The sequence below is a fragment of the Clytia hemisphaerica genome, unplaced genomic scaffold (genome assembly GCF_902728285.1).
Source record: "Clytia hemisphaerica strain Z4C2 unplaced genomic scaffold, Clytia hemisphaerica genome assembly, whole genome shotgun sequence".
Taxonomy (NCBI): domain Eukaryota; kingdom Metazoa; phylum Cnidaria; class Hydrozoa; order Leptothecata; family Clytiidae; genus Clytia; species Clytia hemisphaerica.
In genome coordinates, this window is record NW_027104057.1 from 1,615,086 (window position 1) to 1,631,664 (window position 16,579).

General features: G+C 37.1%; 2 protein-coding genes across 2 annotated transcripts in view; one reads left to right on the forward strand and one right to left on the reverse strand.

Moving 5' to 3' along the window:
* The window catches only part of LOC136812327 (bifunctional 3'-5' exonuclease/ATP-dependent helicase WRN-like), a 92,830-nt gene extending 90,136 nt beyond the window's left edge, over positions 1 to 2,694 (forward strand). Inside the window, exon 11 of the mRNA XM_067068827.1 lies at positions 2,676 to 2,694. The gene's annotated coding sequence lies outside the window, so the exon portion shown is untranslated. The remainder of the gene's footprint in view (positions 1 to 2,675) is intronic.
* Positions 932 to 16,362, reverse strand: LOC136812306 (ephrin type-A receptor 5-like). Its single transcript, XM_067068804.1, has 15 exons — positions 15,502 to 16,362; positions 14,566 to 14,727; positions 14,056 to 14,349; positions 13,303 to 13,496; positions 12,769 to 12,982; positions 12,178 to 12,395; positions 11,523 to 11,628; positions 10,950 to 11,011; positions 9,803 to 9,901; positions 9,325 to 9,429; positions 3,684 to 3,833; positions 3,342 to 3,386; positions 2,642 to 2,787; positions 1,525 to 1,738; positions 932 to 1,075 (listed from the first exon to the last, which is right to left on the reverse strand). Exons 1-15 carry the CDS (start codon positions 16,250 to 16,252, stop codon positions 1,019 to 1,021), a joined length of 2,817 nt encoding a protein of 938 aa, XP_066924905.1. The 5' UTR covers positions 16,253 to 16,362; the 3' UTR covers positions 932 to 1,018.
* Between the last annotated feature and the right edge of the window lie 217 nt (positions 16,363 to 16,579).

The window sequence follows — 16,579 nt, forward strand, 5'->3', positions numbered from 1 at the left end:
TGATTTTCTTTCTCACAAAATGAATTTCGAATGCAATTAAAACGTTCGATGAAAAAAAAATGTAAGAAAAAACATTAAAATCATTTTTGTAAACATTGGCGCAGCATTGAAGAGTGTGATTAACGATTAATTGCTCTCTACAGGATGCAATTAACGATTAATTGCTCTCTTTGAGGGCGTGCCAATTAAGAAAAAATAACCCATCGTGCGATTATGGCTGTAATCAATAACTGCATTCGTCTTACATTTTACTTACAATAATTGTCCCGCCAGTAGATGGAATTTTTGTAGATTTTCCCGTTGATTTCGACAGTTAGGAAACTTGCCCTCTTTCTCGAGCTTAAAAAAAATTGAAAACACTTACAAAATCGCAAAATTCAATTTTGCGAAAATAAAAATTACTATATATTATACTACATACATAAAAAAAATCATTAATTATAATTTTTAAAACCTTCTGATTAGATTCTAATGTATAAAATTAAGATCAAAACTTTGAGACAGTTGGGAGAAAGTTCTATATTTACATCTTACAGTTCTTCCAACTACAAATCATTTAAAATGTTACACTCTACAAATGAAATGGTTCGCATGCTTTATTCCCACAGACACTATATGTAAGAGTAAGGGTTCGGAGGTCGGGTACCTCACACCTACGGTAGGTCGTTTACCTTGAGTTCCCTCCCCGGATTCGGTATGCACATAATAATCACCCAACAACCCTAGTAACCCCCTCCCGTAATGATTTGCAACCCTCACACTCTTTCTCGATATGCATAAAAGCATATAATAGTGGTTCTTGCGAGTGAAAGTACGTAAGCCTTATTGTCAAATTAATAAAAACTTGGATCGATAATGTTAAACGTAATAAAATCCTGTTTGATGAGTCCTAAGTTTATTATTTCTTTATGCGTCTCAAGGATAGTCAGGATCGAAACATAAAAAGCAAAGCCAAAACGTAAAGTAGACACAACGAGTTATCAAAATATTCATCACAATTTCTTTTTCTTTTTCTTTTTCAACCGGCATGTGGATTGTCAACAACACCATTTGTTCGTAACGTTTGATGCTCGACCTAAAAAAATGTGAGATCACAATTGCATTAAATTAGGTCCCAGAATTTATGGGTCAACTATTAATATGAGAAACTTTCTACCAAAACAGAGAAGAATAAACTAAAAATTAATGCACGAAGTCAAATCTCCATAGTTGCATTGATCCACATAAAGTAAACAAAGAGAATAAAAATCTTGACACAAGGTCGGACATTGGTGGACATTGCAAGCCTGGGCAAAAGGCTGTATGGGATTTGAGGGGTAAATTTAAAACAGGTCACAATTCAGAGAAATAGTTACCTTATTGGCCCTTTTTGCACTGGCCCTTATTGGCGTTATTTTTGGGCTCGTGGCGTAATAAGGCCCAGCGTTAAAAGGCCCCGCGTAAAAAGGGCCGATAAGGTGAATAAACAAGAAGAAAAGCCGTGACTATGAGCTTTATTTTCTATGATTATGAAAATAAAGGTACCTGAGTTCTGGTGTTATGGATAGCTTTTAAAATACGTTTCCGATGGTCCATGGGTCCGATACCAAGCCTTTCCAAGTCATCACTTGTGAGGAGTAGAATTTGTCTGGGTGTGGCGAAACCTTGTTCGATGAAGTTCTTTGCATAGCGCCCCATTCCAATGGCTTCCAACCATTTGTTGATGGTCTGCATGACCGTGTAGTCAAGATTGTCGTCTCTAGAAGTCAGAATATTTAAAGGTATAATCAGACTGTGAGAGTTACTTTACCTGCAGACGTACTGGTTTGACGGCGTGCCGGTATTAGCCCTTTTTCCGTCGGTGTTTCGACAAAATTTTAAAAATTTCTGTTGTTCGTATTGATGGTGATCTCAGAAAAATGCGTCGGTATTTCGGTTTTCAGGACCCCCGGAATCTTAAGGGACCTAATGAACAAAAAGACCTCAAAATCTCTCATCTAGCATTTCCCAAAGTCAAGAAATAATCCAACTAAAACCTTTTTAAGTCTTTGCAAGAAAACAATAGAATCTTGACGTAAGAACCGCGTAAGGTTCATTCTTAGAGATATTAGATTGTCAAATATTGATTGGACTATTGGGAAAGATTTAGAAAAAGGATTTATTGATAACATTTATTCGGCCTAATTGAAGATGGCTTTAAAATAAGTAAATATAATTTAACACCCCTTGTTACAGACCCGGTGGAGCCCAACCCCACTTGAAAGTGTCCTATCATTTTTCATATTGAAAATTGGTTGTAAAGATATTGAACTCCCAAACCACCCACTGGTGTTTTTGAGCCTGGAATCAGTAGATTTTACATCCCCATTTCGATAGAAATTTTCATAACCACTGAGGTTATGATGATAGAGGAAAGGGTAGCCATATTGGTAGACTTTAAATTTTTTTATAAGAAAAAGTTTGATTTTTGTGTAAGAAACTTTTTACTAATTTTGTTTTCCTATAATTTATTCTTATTACGTATTATACGGAGAAAGAGAAATGGTCCACCGGAGTACTGAGAGAGGGGTTTAGTTAGTCTGAATCGCAGACCTCTATTGAAATACTTCCTATGAGAAACTTTTTTTTTAGGTTTTAGTATAGTACTATTGATGATACTTACAGTTCGATAACAGTACTCCCTTCTAATAAATCAGGATGTCTGATCCAAGCATCGAGACGATCACGAATGACGCCGAACAGAGGACGTCGTGTTCGATCTTTCGTCCAACAGCACAGCATCAAATCGTGCACAACACTTGGACAACTCTATCAAAGAAAAATAAGTAAGTTTGCGTCAGCATTCATTTTCAGATTATTCATAGGCATAGCGAGATACCCTGCAAAATTTAGGGATGAGAGCAGTTTTTACGACACTGTAATTATTATGTCTTTCTTTTATCAAAAGATAATGAATATGTCATAAACGTCTGCACTCCCTCATAAATTTTGCAGGGTATCTCGCTTCGCCTGTGGATTTATTATCGAATATGTTGAAATCGCCTGTCTTATTTTTAGAAGAAAGCTCCCTGTAACAAAGCAGCCTCTAAGTCCTCTATCGGCAATGAATTCAAGTGGGAAGGGTCCCAGTTGGTTTGTGAGAAGGGGGTGAATGAACTGCTAAAGCCTTCCAGTTCCAAGGGTAATAAGTGGATAAAATTTCGAGTATTTCGACTATTGTGACGAAAATTATATCTCGTGAAAAATTAAAATTCGGATTTTTACAAAAAAAAGCAAGGAAAATGGGTTGAAACGAGGCCGATAAGCGAATTTAGTTGAAAAGAAGATTTATGCATTATCTACTTCAGCTTCCTGAGACTTACCATAGGTAGTGGAAGGCGATATCCTGAACTGACTTTCTCCAACACCTGCGAAAAAAATTGCAAAAAATCAAACTAAGAATAAATCACGTTATTATCTTATTTTAAGCCGAAAAAAAGTCTTTGTAGTAAAAAATAGCCCTTCTTGTAAATAACAAGTTTAGCTACAGACCAACATAACTCAAGTGCTAAATCATTGTGGATATAATATAACATGATATTCAATCTTGTAGCCAGAGCCGCTTGAACCACATGGAAAATTTGATTTTGTAATACAATCGTGAGTGCTTTCAGATTCATAAAAAAATTCTAAACTAAGGGACTGGTTTCAAGTTTGTATTCTACCTCGTAATTGGTCCAGTTCCAATAAGGCCGTTCACCGTAAGACATAATTTCCCACAAAACAATGCCATAAGACCAAACATCAGAAGCTGTGGTGAACTTCTTGAATTGGATTGCTTCAGGTGCAGTCCAACGCACTGGAATTCTTCCACTCTGTAAAGAAAAGTGAATAAAAACACCATTTCCTTATTTGTACCTTTGTGATGCGAATATTTCCCTTTTTTCGAAGAAAATTATCTGCCTCTTTATAATTAGAAGAGACTCGACTAAAAGTGAGCATTTTGGGCTTGCCAAAGTGAACTGCAAGGTGCGATTAAAGAGGCCCCCCCAGCGGTTGGCGTGATGGCGTGATGGAGGGTTTTTCGTGGCGTGATGGCGTGAAATTTTGAAAAAAACGGCGTGATGGCGATAAAATGAAGTGCCGGCGTGATCGTGAAATCGAGTTTTTTTAGGCGTGATGGCGTCAAATTTGCAGTTCAGCGTGATCGTGAAAATTATATTTATTAGTTGAATCGTATTTCTAGGTCAATTTTAGCCAATTTAGAGGGTTTAAATTTCTAAATTTTCTTGGTCGGCCCCAACTATGGTGGGCCTCCTATAGGGTCTCCTATAGATCTCATTTTAAAACATAAAAGAAACGTAGGATTTGTAGCAAATCCTTAAACACAAAGAAGCAACAGGTTTATTATGAGGTGTAATTTTAAGCAGATTGATCAAAGCAATCCTGTGATGTTTAAACCATATTTTGGAAAAAGAGAGTAAATGAGGGCGATTTTAGCCATACTAAATTGAAATTTCTCCCGTCGGCGTAAACCATGGTTGCGCCTCCTCGTTCCCCTTTTGAAAACTATTCACGCTAATTCACAATTAATGTCCATGGGACCCGGGACCAGGGGGCATGGCCCCTCATGTTGCTTGTACTTTTAAAAGATTTCCATTATTTTTACATGAATTATTTTTCAAATTGAATTGAAATGGGTCCTAAAATAGCACTTTGAACCCTTCAAAATTCAAAAAATTTCTCCGTTGCTCAACCATGGTGGGCTGTGTCAATTTACTCAAATATACCTCAGCCCTCAAACCGGTGCCCTTTGATGTGACCAGTTGTCCAACAATTTTTGATATGCATAAGTCAAGATTACGTCATTTTTCCTATCGAAAACACCCCAAAAAACTGGAATTTGACCCCACCTGTGTCAAGAATAGAAAAACAGAGGGGCAATTTTACAATCTATGGTGGACTGAAAAACAATACTTCACTAATACACGTATTCAAGTAATGTTACATTTGTCACGAATGACGACATGTGGCTTTCCCTATCTACTTCGTGCTATAAAAGCGTAACAAGCGACGACTTACACATTTCATACTACACTTCCATGACTATTTGAAACATAACCTCGCTTTATTTATGAATGGGTGTAATACTATCATACTACACTTACACATGACCCTCTACCATGATAACACAATACAAAGTGAGTATACAATATACCCCTCAGGTAATGGTAATTGCAGTAATTTCGGTAATCACGGTAATCACACCCTTACGCCACAACATATCGCCCTTTATAACGCCACACCATAATAAGACAATGTATACAATGTACCCCTCAGGTAATGGTAATTTCAGTAATTTCAGTAATCACGGTAATCACACCCTTACGCCACAACATATCGCCCTTTATAACGCCACACCATAATAATACAACGTGTACAGTATGTGGCCCCCAAAACGGCGATCAAATTTGAAATTTCTCTCAAATCTAGAGGAAAGAGATTTTACAAAAATTTTTGCTGCATGAAAACCTTTAACATCTCTACTTTATTTCCTGGAAGTTCTTTTTCAAAATTTTCAATTTCAACAATATTTTTCAATCGCTTAAAGATAGGTAGCTTTTTTCTAAAGGCCCCCAAAACGGAGGTTTGAAATTTTAGCGATTTCTCGAGATATCTTTAAGATATGAATACAAAATTTTGACCATAGTTTTGAAATTTGATTTAGAGGGTTTTGGGCAGGGTTTTATTTGATAAAATTTTTACAGTATACCCCTGGTCGTCAAAATGCAGGTTTGGGGCCCCCAAAACGGAGGTGTAGTTAAAATCAAATTATTAAGCCCAGTGGTAATAGGGGGAAAAACTATGAACATATTTGTGTTTTTCCTTAAATTTACGACCCGATGGATGTAAAATTTATGATTTTTATGAAATATTTCAAGATTTTCGATATTGCAAAGTCCAAACTGAAAATTTAGAAATTTTCAAAATGACAATTTTGATTTAAAAACGTCTTAATCAAGTTTTTGAAAACAAATCTCTTTTGAAAATAGTTCCATTCATGTATGGAATAAGCTGTGAAAATTTTAGAAAGAAAGCTTAACTGAAACTGAAAATATTAAGCTTTAAAGATATTTTTCTCCTATATTTTGCAAAAAAATTACAGAATTTGCCGTTTTTGCTGATTCAGCGAAAAATTTATAATGTTAATTTTTTGTTATAAACTATTAACTCAAGGTGATAGAAATAGAATTCCAAGATTTTTTGCTTTTTCTCACATTTAGAATTTTCGGTTTTGTCAATGCTGATTCTAGGGCTCCAAAATACTGGTTGTCCTTCAAGATGCTATATCTTTTACCCAGCCTCTAAAGTCACATATGTATTTGCATTTTCTGAACGGCATTAGGTGTAGAAAGTTTCCTATACCCCGCTTTCATAACTTATTTTCAATATCCAAGGAGCTGGAGTGAGTTATATGCAATTTTTATCTAATTTTGGTGTTAAATTATTTTCTTTAGACGCAAATATGTTGTTTTGAATCTGTCTCAAACTAGCAACAACATGCTCATTTTTAAGTATAACCATCATTCTTTCAAAATAAACAAAAATCGTTTAATTCTGATAAATCTACAAGTCAGAATCTTCATTTTAATGAAAACCTCCGTTTTGGGGGCCGTCTCCGTTTTGGGGGCCATATACTGTATACAATGTTTTTAACATTATATCAAAAAGAGAACAAATTTCTTTTATCTCAGGTAGTTTACAAACAAAGATTTTACTTTTTATAAGCATTAATTCAATCCCACAGATCCCAGCTGGATGTAGTAATCAAGCACGAAACCTGAACATTTTAAAGTTCCTCCTGTCAAGAATACACCTAGGCAAGGTGGTACACAGATGGTGCACGTCAAAAAAGTCTGTCTCTGCGGCATTTACACTAGCTTTTTCTAATTGGCTGACAAAGGTAGATTTGGAGTAATACAAAGTAGGATCATTGAAGGGCATTGATTAGATGACTTGAATAGCCTGTTATAACAAGACTGTAAAGTTTTAAAAGGCTCATGCTGCAGATCAGGGGCAAGTTTAATACACGTTTTTTTTTTATTAGAACACCTAAAATTTGGCTGAGCCTGGATGTGCTTATTTTTTTAGCAATTTTCAGCCTTAAATGTTCTTAAATGCGTTCTTAATTTTGTAGAATGGGCAAGGATGGAGTGAACTGTAAAGGAGGTACTACCAATAACAAGTTTTTCATAATTACTAATGGCTAGAATTGATAGCAATGAGCAACGTTGGGTATCCAAATATTCCGTTTTCCATTTCAATAAAGGGCTCGTAATTGCGGTTGTGATAGATTCTCCTACCGAACCGGCTGTACGGCTAGGAGTCTCTGAGCAGCGAGGATGTTAGTGTAAATGTTCGTAGTGCAAGTTGTGAGGATCCAGACCGGCTGTCTGGGCAACCCGGCTGGTTGCGAAAATCCGACGATTCTAGGCAATTCATCTCGATAGGGAGGTCAGATTCGGAACAAAGTCCGGCTTTATCCCGGCTGGTGGCGGACCTCCTCAGTTTTCGGGCGCACACGGTTGTGATAGATTCTCCTACCGGACCGGCTGTACGGTTAGGAGTCTCTCAGCAGCGAGGATGTTAGTGTAAGTGTTCGTAGTGCAAGTTGTGAGGATCCAGGCCGGCTGTCTGGGCAACCCGGCTGGTTGCGAAAATCCGCTGATTCAAGCAAACCCATCGTGATAAGGAGATCAGATTCGGAACAAAGTCCGGCTCCTTCCCGGCTGGTGGCGGATCTCTCTTAAGTTTCAGTATGCACAAGGTGATGATAGATTCTCCTGCCGGACCGGCTGTACGGACAGGAGTTTCTCAGCTGCGAGGATGATACGGTAGGGAAACTGCCCATAGCGTTGTTTTAGGCTTTGTGTTTTCCATTTCATACAGCAAGAGATTTTGTCCCACACGAATTACGCGCGATTGACAGTTTCCTGTAGCTATTAGGCTGTGCACGGTGATGAGGGGCCAGGCCTTGAGTCTGGGCAACCCGGCTGGTTGCGAAAACCTGCCGATTCTGGGTTTATTCATTGTTTAGGAAGTCGGATCCGGTACACAGTCCGGCACTTACCCGGCTGGTGGTGGACTTCCTGTCGGGTGCACATTGTTGTTTTATTTTTCTTTGTGTGATGTAGACGTGAAATAGTTAAGATAATTGAATTTGTTATCACATTTCATCTTATGTTTATATTTAGTGAGTTTTCTACTGGTTGATATTTTATATTGTTACGATATACCTTTTATAGGCTTATCTACTTTTACTAATAGAAAAATTTTTAAAATTGTAGGTACGCGCGTCTTCCTGCAACCGTTAAGGCGCGACGAAAGTATAATTTGGGGATACCTTCGGTTGGGAAATATTTTGTCCCCAAAATTACTTGTATAGGAGTGGTTAGCCAATAAACAAATGCCAAAACTTAATACACTGGTTTCCCTTATCGTTCACCCACTTCTGGGCCATCCGTTCTGCCTGCAGCGTTCCAGGAGTAAAAAATAGAAAGTTAAATGGTACTTTAAGAGGTTAAGTTTTAGTTTAACTTTTATTTTGTTACGACGCCACGCCCTTTAGCGTATCTAGCTAGAGTGGTTTTGGTGGGCCGTCCGCCCATAGTACGCCACCGTCGCATTTGCTCCTTTCGGTAGAATCTATAGGTGGTTTAGAGCTATGACTTCGAGCACTGATCTTCCATTCGTAAAGAAGCTCATCTTACAGTGAAGACAGAGAAAATTTTTTTTTTACCTCCCTCCCTCCCTTCAAGGCTTGCAAGCGTGGTTGCAGGCGGCCATCTTATACATTATAATTATTGTCAAATATGGGAAATATCTTATCCCCAAAATTACTTGTATAGGAGTGGTTAGCCAATAAACAAATGCCAAAACTTAATACACTGGTTTCCCTTATCGTTCACCCACTTCTGGGCCATCCGTTCTGCCCGCAGCGTTCCAGGAGTAAAAAATAGAAAGTTAAACGAAAAATTTCAAAACAACCCTAAGGGTTGATTTTTTGATCAAATTATTGTATTACCTCATAGGTTCTTTTTACGCCGAATCTAATTTGGGTCTGGCCCCTTTCATGCCGTCCCCTTCTACCCAAAAGCTCTTTTTTTTCCATTTTAGTCCAAGCCTTAATTTAATTTCGATCCTTTTCTATCCCTTATTGGTGTTACTTTTTCCGTCGCTGGCCCTTATTACACCAGCGACGAAAAGAATAACACTAATAAGGGCTGGCGTAGATAGGGCCGATAAGATAGTTCAAATTGACTCTCCCAGGTTTGAAACAATACAAAGAAAAGGTTCGATTCTTACCAATGATTCGACACTGTCATCCATCAAGATTTCCATACTCATACCGAAATCTGCAATCTTACAAACCCTGTTCTCACCTACCAAAATGTTTCTGGCTGCCAAATCCTAAAAGAATAAATCCTTTTAATGGTGAGTAATGTTGCCATAGAAGTGACCATTCTGGCGAATCAAGATCAAGAAAAATAAAAAGAATGTGGATAGATAGGTAAAAGAGGGTATCCTCCATCAGTTGAGAAAACACCCGTGATTGAGACAGGGGTTTAACGAACCATTGAATCGATTAGCTTTCTGATACGGAGTGTATATTGCAGAAAACTTAGTTAATGTAGTGGGTTGATCCCAGGGCCTAGCGTACCAAGAGGATTTGACATAAAATATCCACAAGAAAAACTTAAAAGGCCAGTGGAAAACAAGTGATTGTGCAAAAGATTAGAGCTACCCTAGTTCTTAAATATATGATATAGTTACTACTTCTTACCCTGTGTATAAATCCCATTTCTGAGAGATATTTCATTCCTGATGCAACACCACGACCCATTTCCAAAAGTTCAATGCTGGTAAATTGCATATCGTGGTTCTGAAAAATATTAGGAATTACTTTTAACTGTTAAATGAATTCTTTTGTTGCCTTATCGGGGAAAACTTCGTCGGGGAAAATATTCGTCGGGGAAAAATATTCGTCACTTGCTGGTAGTTGGTAAATGCATTAAGGCCGGGGAAAATTTTCGTCGGGGAAAAATATTCGTCACTTGGCCAAAATTTCGTCTCTTTTCTCCGACGAAGTTTTGCCCGATAAGGTATGCCACGTCGAAACTCCGATTATCTATACCGACAAACATGAGTTTTCATTCCGAGCCTACACGCAATAGTAATACAGTAGACGATGCTATCGTTCGTATAATATATTATTATGATATAACATAGTTTGTACATTATAAAACGTAATATGTTTCGCGGCGGATAGAGTCTGTGTTTAAGACAACATCTACCCCAAGAAAATGCCCGTCTTCATCACGTTTGTTTCTTCTTAGATGAAACTCTTCTTAGACCATAGCATAGTCTAGTAATACAGTGGAGTCTCCACCACTCGAACACGAATAGCGAGTTTATGTATTCGAGATAATTCGAGGGGGACGGTATAAAGAAAAGTTGACATGTCTCCAAAATCACCGTCCACTTTGCTCGACGACGGTAAACACACCAAAATACCGTCGTCTGTTTAGGTGAGAAAAGGCGATATAGAGCCGTACATCAATTATCGACTTTGTTTTGTATCATTTTACTTGCCGTTGCCTTCAATATCCTCCGATACATGAACTTGGTAATATTTTCCAACTTGAGGAATTTTCGACTAACGGAATAAGGTCTATCAGGCATTGTTAACTAAAGGTGTTAACTAAAGGGACCATTAAATTTGTCCGAGTTAGAGAAATTCGACGAGAGAACGACTGTATTTTCGAGTTGGGATTAGGCAAATGTTGTACTCAGAGTACCACTATTTTCACTGATAGGCGTTGGAATAACATGAACGCTGTCAGAATTATAAATGAGAAAATTAAGGGACTGTGTGCAAGTTTGATTAACAAACCAGTCATGATGAAAAAGCTTATTTGCCTTATTTTTACCTGCAGATAGGTGTCCAGCGATCCATGCATCATGTATTCCAAAATAATCGCATTCGGTTGTTCTAAAAGAAATGAAAAGGAATTTTCAAGCTTTTTTATTTCTCAGCATAATTTACACTACACAGATTTTGGTGGGTATTAGATTCGACGATATGTTTTTTCATAGATAACCTAATAAAAAATATTATTCATTACATAGGCAAAAAACTGTTCTGAGGCCTTAAATAGCCCGAATTCGAGAAATGTATCAAAACAAAAGACTCAAATTTGGCGGGAATTTCATTAGGCGATAGGCGTATTTTTTCCGCCAGAATTTGTTCCTTAAGGTGTTTTACCAATACTGTGAGGTTAGCAAAGCTATGATAAAACGAAAAACTACAGAATATAGAGTCTCCGCCAGAATTTGTTCCTTAAGGTGTTTTACCAATACTGAGGTTAGCAAAGCTGTGATAAAACGAAAAACTACAGAATATAGAGTCTCCGCCAGAATTTGTTCCTTAAGGTGTTTTACCAATACTGAGGTTAGCAAAGTTATGATAAAACGAAAAACTACAGACTGTGTTTTTTTGTTACCTTTTAATATGACACCTCTCAATACGACTACATTTGGATCGTTGAACTGACCCAGGATAGCTGCCTCACTTAAGAAGTCTTCACGATCTTTCTTTGTCGAACTTGGCTGCGAAAGAAGACGATCCATTAAATCCCCGTTTAAGTTGTACTTTCATAGGCACGGAGGGGTAATAAATTGAGATGATTCGTATTTCATTATTTGGCATGATTCTTGGCTAACTACACAGGAAATGTTTTGGGTAAAATTGCCCCCCGAAGATCTGTTATTCATTACTTATCGAACTAACGCAAACAAAGAAATTGATTAGCGGACACTATTTGGGAAAACCTCTAGTTAGCGGACACTATTTGGGAAAACCTCTAATTAGCGGACACTATTTGGGAAAACCTCTAATTAGCGGACACTATTGGGGAAAACCTCTAATTAGACGACTATCGTGGTATAATTGTACCAGATGAATTCCAGGCTCAAATCTCAGAATTAAACCGAAGTAGATGATCGCAAAAAAAAGTTACGGTCTTTGACATTTTCTTGAAATTATATGACAATAAAAGGAGACGATAGAAATTATTCAAAACAACAAAACTACCGGTGGAAGGATGAATATTTCTAGAAAGGGAAGCAAAAACATGTTTCAATCCATATAATAAATACCTTTAACATTTTGACAGCTACTTGATAATCTTTACCACTGCGGAAGAGAACACCTTTATAAACATCAGCAAACTCTCCTTCACCGATCCGTTCACCAAGCTTCAATTCATCCTGTTGGATTTCGAACGCAAACTCCGTCACAGCATCGTCGACGTCGGGGTATGTTTTGGGATCGACGTATACTTTACCACCGGAATAAAAGCGTGATGGTAGTTTTACTAAAATCGTAGAAATAATTAAATGAACTTATTTTATTAAAAAATGAAGAAATACACGTTTTGAAGTCTCTGTACTCGATTATATTAGCTACAAACTATACTAGCCTACTAAGAAAGGTTCCACACCAAATTGGTACAAATATAATGGTTGAATGTTCAAAATGTGAATAGAACACAGCCGACTCTCTCTCTCTCTAATTCGAAACAGTATAATTTGAATTTTCTGCCATACGATTCTTTCTCTATAAAGAATGGAATTATTAGTCCATTGAGGATTGAACAAGAGCGCGTCAACTGTTATTAACTGACAACATTGCAATGCAATAAGATTCGCAAGACAGAAAGACATAATTCAAATATGAATAGAATTTACCAGTGCCATCGGGCATACGAACGACTTGCAGATACGCAGGATTTCGACGTTTCCAAAAACAGAACGCCGCCACTAAAGCAACGATTACAAATACCATGATACCGAATGCAATTGCTAATGCGATGCCCAAAGGAATTCCACCATTGACGGTAATTGTTGTTTTGTACGATTCTCCTTTACGTAAAACACCGTTTACTGTGGCTTGTGCGTAAATCTGAAAATAAAAATGAATGTTCCATGGCTTTAACCCTACAGTCAACTCTCTCAATAATTCGAAACTGGTTCATTCGAATCTTTCTATTATTCGACCTAAAGAACTATTCGTTTGAAATACTCTTTGTAATTCGAAACTTTCTCTAATCGGAAATTTCATGGTCCCTTGAAAACTGAATAAGACAGTCGATTGCTGGCTTTCCAGCAAAAAACTAAGTTTTCGGATGCTTGAAAAAAACCACTTTTTCCAAAAGACACAATTTTCACGCCTTAAATATTTTATTGAAAGTAAGCCTTCTTATACTTAAAAAAGAATTATACCTCGACGTTATAAGTTCGGTCTTGCGTATCCGTTTCAATGTTGAACGTAAGTTCGGTAAGACGTAACGTAGTGTCGCCGTACGTAACAACGTAAGAGATATCATCTCCTCCACGGCCGAAAGGTTCTTTCCACGTGAATTTGACGGTGCCGTCTGATAACGTCTCGTTTACCACGTCTTGTATTATGGTTGGGTCTGTAAGAAAGAAGTTCTTTTTAACAAACCCCTGTCTCACTGACCCGGTTGGGTTTTAAAATCTATTGATGGGTAAGATTTTAGATTTCCAAATGTTTGACAAGGGTGCAGAATTTTAGATTCAGATGTATACAGGGTATATGCATTATGTCCACGAGGGCTTAATAATAGACAGTTAACTATCGACCGCGGCGGAGCTGACAGGGATATATGCTACATGGCAAAGGAATTTTTCTGCATTCTTCAGTCAAAAACGTTACATACATAATCAAAATGAACAACTGGAAATCATAAATTAACTAGCAAATTCTTTACGTCCTCATTTAACGTATACAATAAACCATCGCTTATTCTATTAGAACCTTTATGATTCGAATGCTTCTATAATTCGTACTTGTTTCCAGTCCTCGTCAAGGGAAAAATCTCTTAAAAAACACTTTCTTTAATTCGCGCCTCTCTGTGATTCGAGCAAATTCGAGTTCGAATTAGAGAGAGTCATCTGTAGTCGCAATAAAAATGCGGCACGATGATCGTTTAATTGCTAATTGTTTTCACATACCTCCTTTTTGCGTAGTAAAAGTGACTTCAGCTGGTCTACTCTGTCCAGTGCTTCTGGTGACTTCATTTTCTTTGGTGATCTGGATTTTGTAGCTAGCAAACGCTGCAAGTCCTGTCAAAGTGATACTGGTACCACTTGTCCTTTGGTTGACCATAAAAGCTTTTGGACAATTCAAACAAAGGATGACGTAATCGCCCTGCGCGTCAGATCCTGGTATAGAAGCAGTCCAACTTAGTTGTGCTTCATTGGGTTGTGATGTTTGGCTTTGTAAGTTAGTTGGTGCTTCTGGTGGCTCTAAGAGTGATATTCAATTTCAAATTCAACTCAATGTTGAATATGAACGGACTTGCTCCAAATAAAAAAAGGGTCCAAAAATAATATTGTGGCTATTATGAAAGCAAATGTTCGAATCTGTAGAGGCGATCCCTGACGCAAATCAAGTGTTTGTTTCCATAGTGGCGGAAATTACGTAACTTTCTTACAAAATAAGAAAAACCTTTATATACTTACTGAAGCAGTCAGCATCAACTTGATTACTCTCGTTCGACCTTTTGAAGTAGCCTTCTTTACAAGCACATGTCGTCCGTGGTACGACTCCTTCTTTTGTATCGCGACCACATGCTTGACACGGTACGTTCCCTCTCGATGCTTTGAATGTTTGACGATCACAAGCTGAAACAAAACGCTAATTAAGTCATTTCACGGTCGAAATGACTCATTGGTAATCTGGACTGATCTAATAGTGAATTGCTGTAAGTTGGACACGAAAATTCATAGTGCATTGTGAAGAAATGGCCTTTTGCGAAAGATTTGAAACTACTACTACTACGGAAAGATGATTCGTTAATTTTCATAGAGTTGAATTTAAGGGTGAATTTGTAGACTACACTTGACGTCACTTTTTTGAGGTACGAAGTCTTATCTACAATCAGTGCCATAACTTATTGGCAATTTTGGCTATTTTACCATTTTTCGAAAATTGTTCGAGCAAAAATGTCAATTTCGGGCCTTCAACTTGGTTTCATCGAATATTTCGATCTGGGAGGGATTTATTGGTTTCTAGACTATATTTCAAGCCCTACCGGGCCACTTTTGAACTTTTGGATCCTCAGATCAATCGCAAATTTAACCGCTAAAAATCGCGAATTTTTCAACCAAAAATACATTCAAATATAGCGCTTTTAATTCTCTAAAACAAGCAAAAAAAATTTCCATAATTGTATTTGACTATCAAAAGTTACAGGCATTCTTGTTTCCACTGCCAATTATATCTGGACAGACTTTAATATATAGTAGCTCAGTAGAAATCTTATGTTCATTGCTCAAACACATCTGGAATGTCAATTGAAAAACTTACTTTTGACAATTAGCATGTTAGTATATTAGTTTTATTAGAGGGTAAAAATATTTTAATATTAGAATTTGTTACTGAAAAGATTTTCTTACGAGAGCAACTTGTTCCTGTTGTTTCATTGGTGTATCCCGCATCACAAACACAACGTCCAATAATGTTGTATGTGCCATTTGTAAAACATTCCATCTTCGGTCTGTCTGATCCAATCTCCAAAGCAGCAAAGTTAGTACACTCTCCAAAAACTTCTTCAACTTGTTTATAACTATCAGGTGCCGAAGTTTGATTAAAATTAACCAAGTTTTCCGAAACACGTGGACATTGGTAATAAGTCAACTGCCATGATCTTATAAAGCCACAAAATGACGTAATTTCGAATCCGAATTGCAATCCTGTGAAATCAGTGACATTGTCAATAGAAAGAACACCAGTTCTTAAAGCGCTGGTTGAGCTATTGAAAAATGTATCTTCTGGGAATCTCGTGGCATTTTTGTTGTTAAATTCCTGGATTGGAGCATCACTGGTAACTCGACTGTATGCAATGCTGACTTGGCAATCTCTGTTGTCGGTTATATTAGTTTTACATTCACTTCTGGATTCTGTCTTTATGGTAAGAAAGACTCTCTTGGCATCACCAATAGGCCAAAATCCAGGCATCATTGTTGAAACCTCATCAATAGTTCTACAAAATGAAACCACTAAATTTGAAGTTGTTGGTTGCCAATTGGTCCCAATTATTTTCCAGTTACTTGGTTGATTCTTCGGCGGTAAATTCGTCTCTTTAATATCTTTGTTCCATGCTCCAGTGATAAAGCAAAAAGCGAAGACGCTGATTTGCCAATTCATTATTCTTTATTCTATTTCTCAAAATATTTCATCTATCGTATCAAAAATCTAAAATATTAAACTTAAAACTAACGAGTTATACCAAAGTTTTTTTATTCGTGTATTTTATCAAACATTATGGATACAATATCAAAAGTTATATTCAAAGAACAATATCAAAAATTATATTCAAAGATTTGAAAAAGCAATGAATTTTCACACATTTCCATTCGGTCAAAAAAAATGGCCAATATACTATGTAGTAAGAAGTATAAAAAACAAGCAACTGAGTTCAAAAATTCATTTTTGTGCTAAAACCTTTCTCACCGAGTGATATATTTTGTTGAC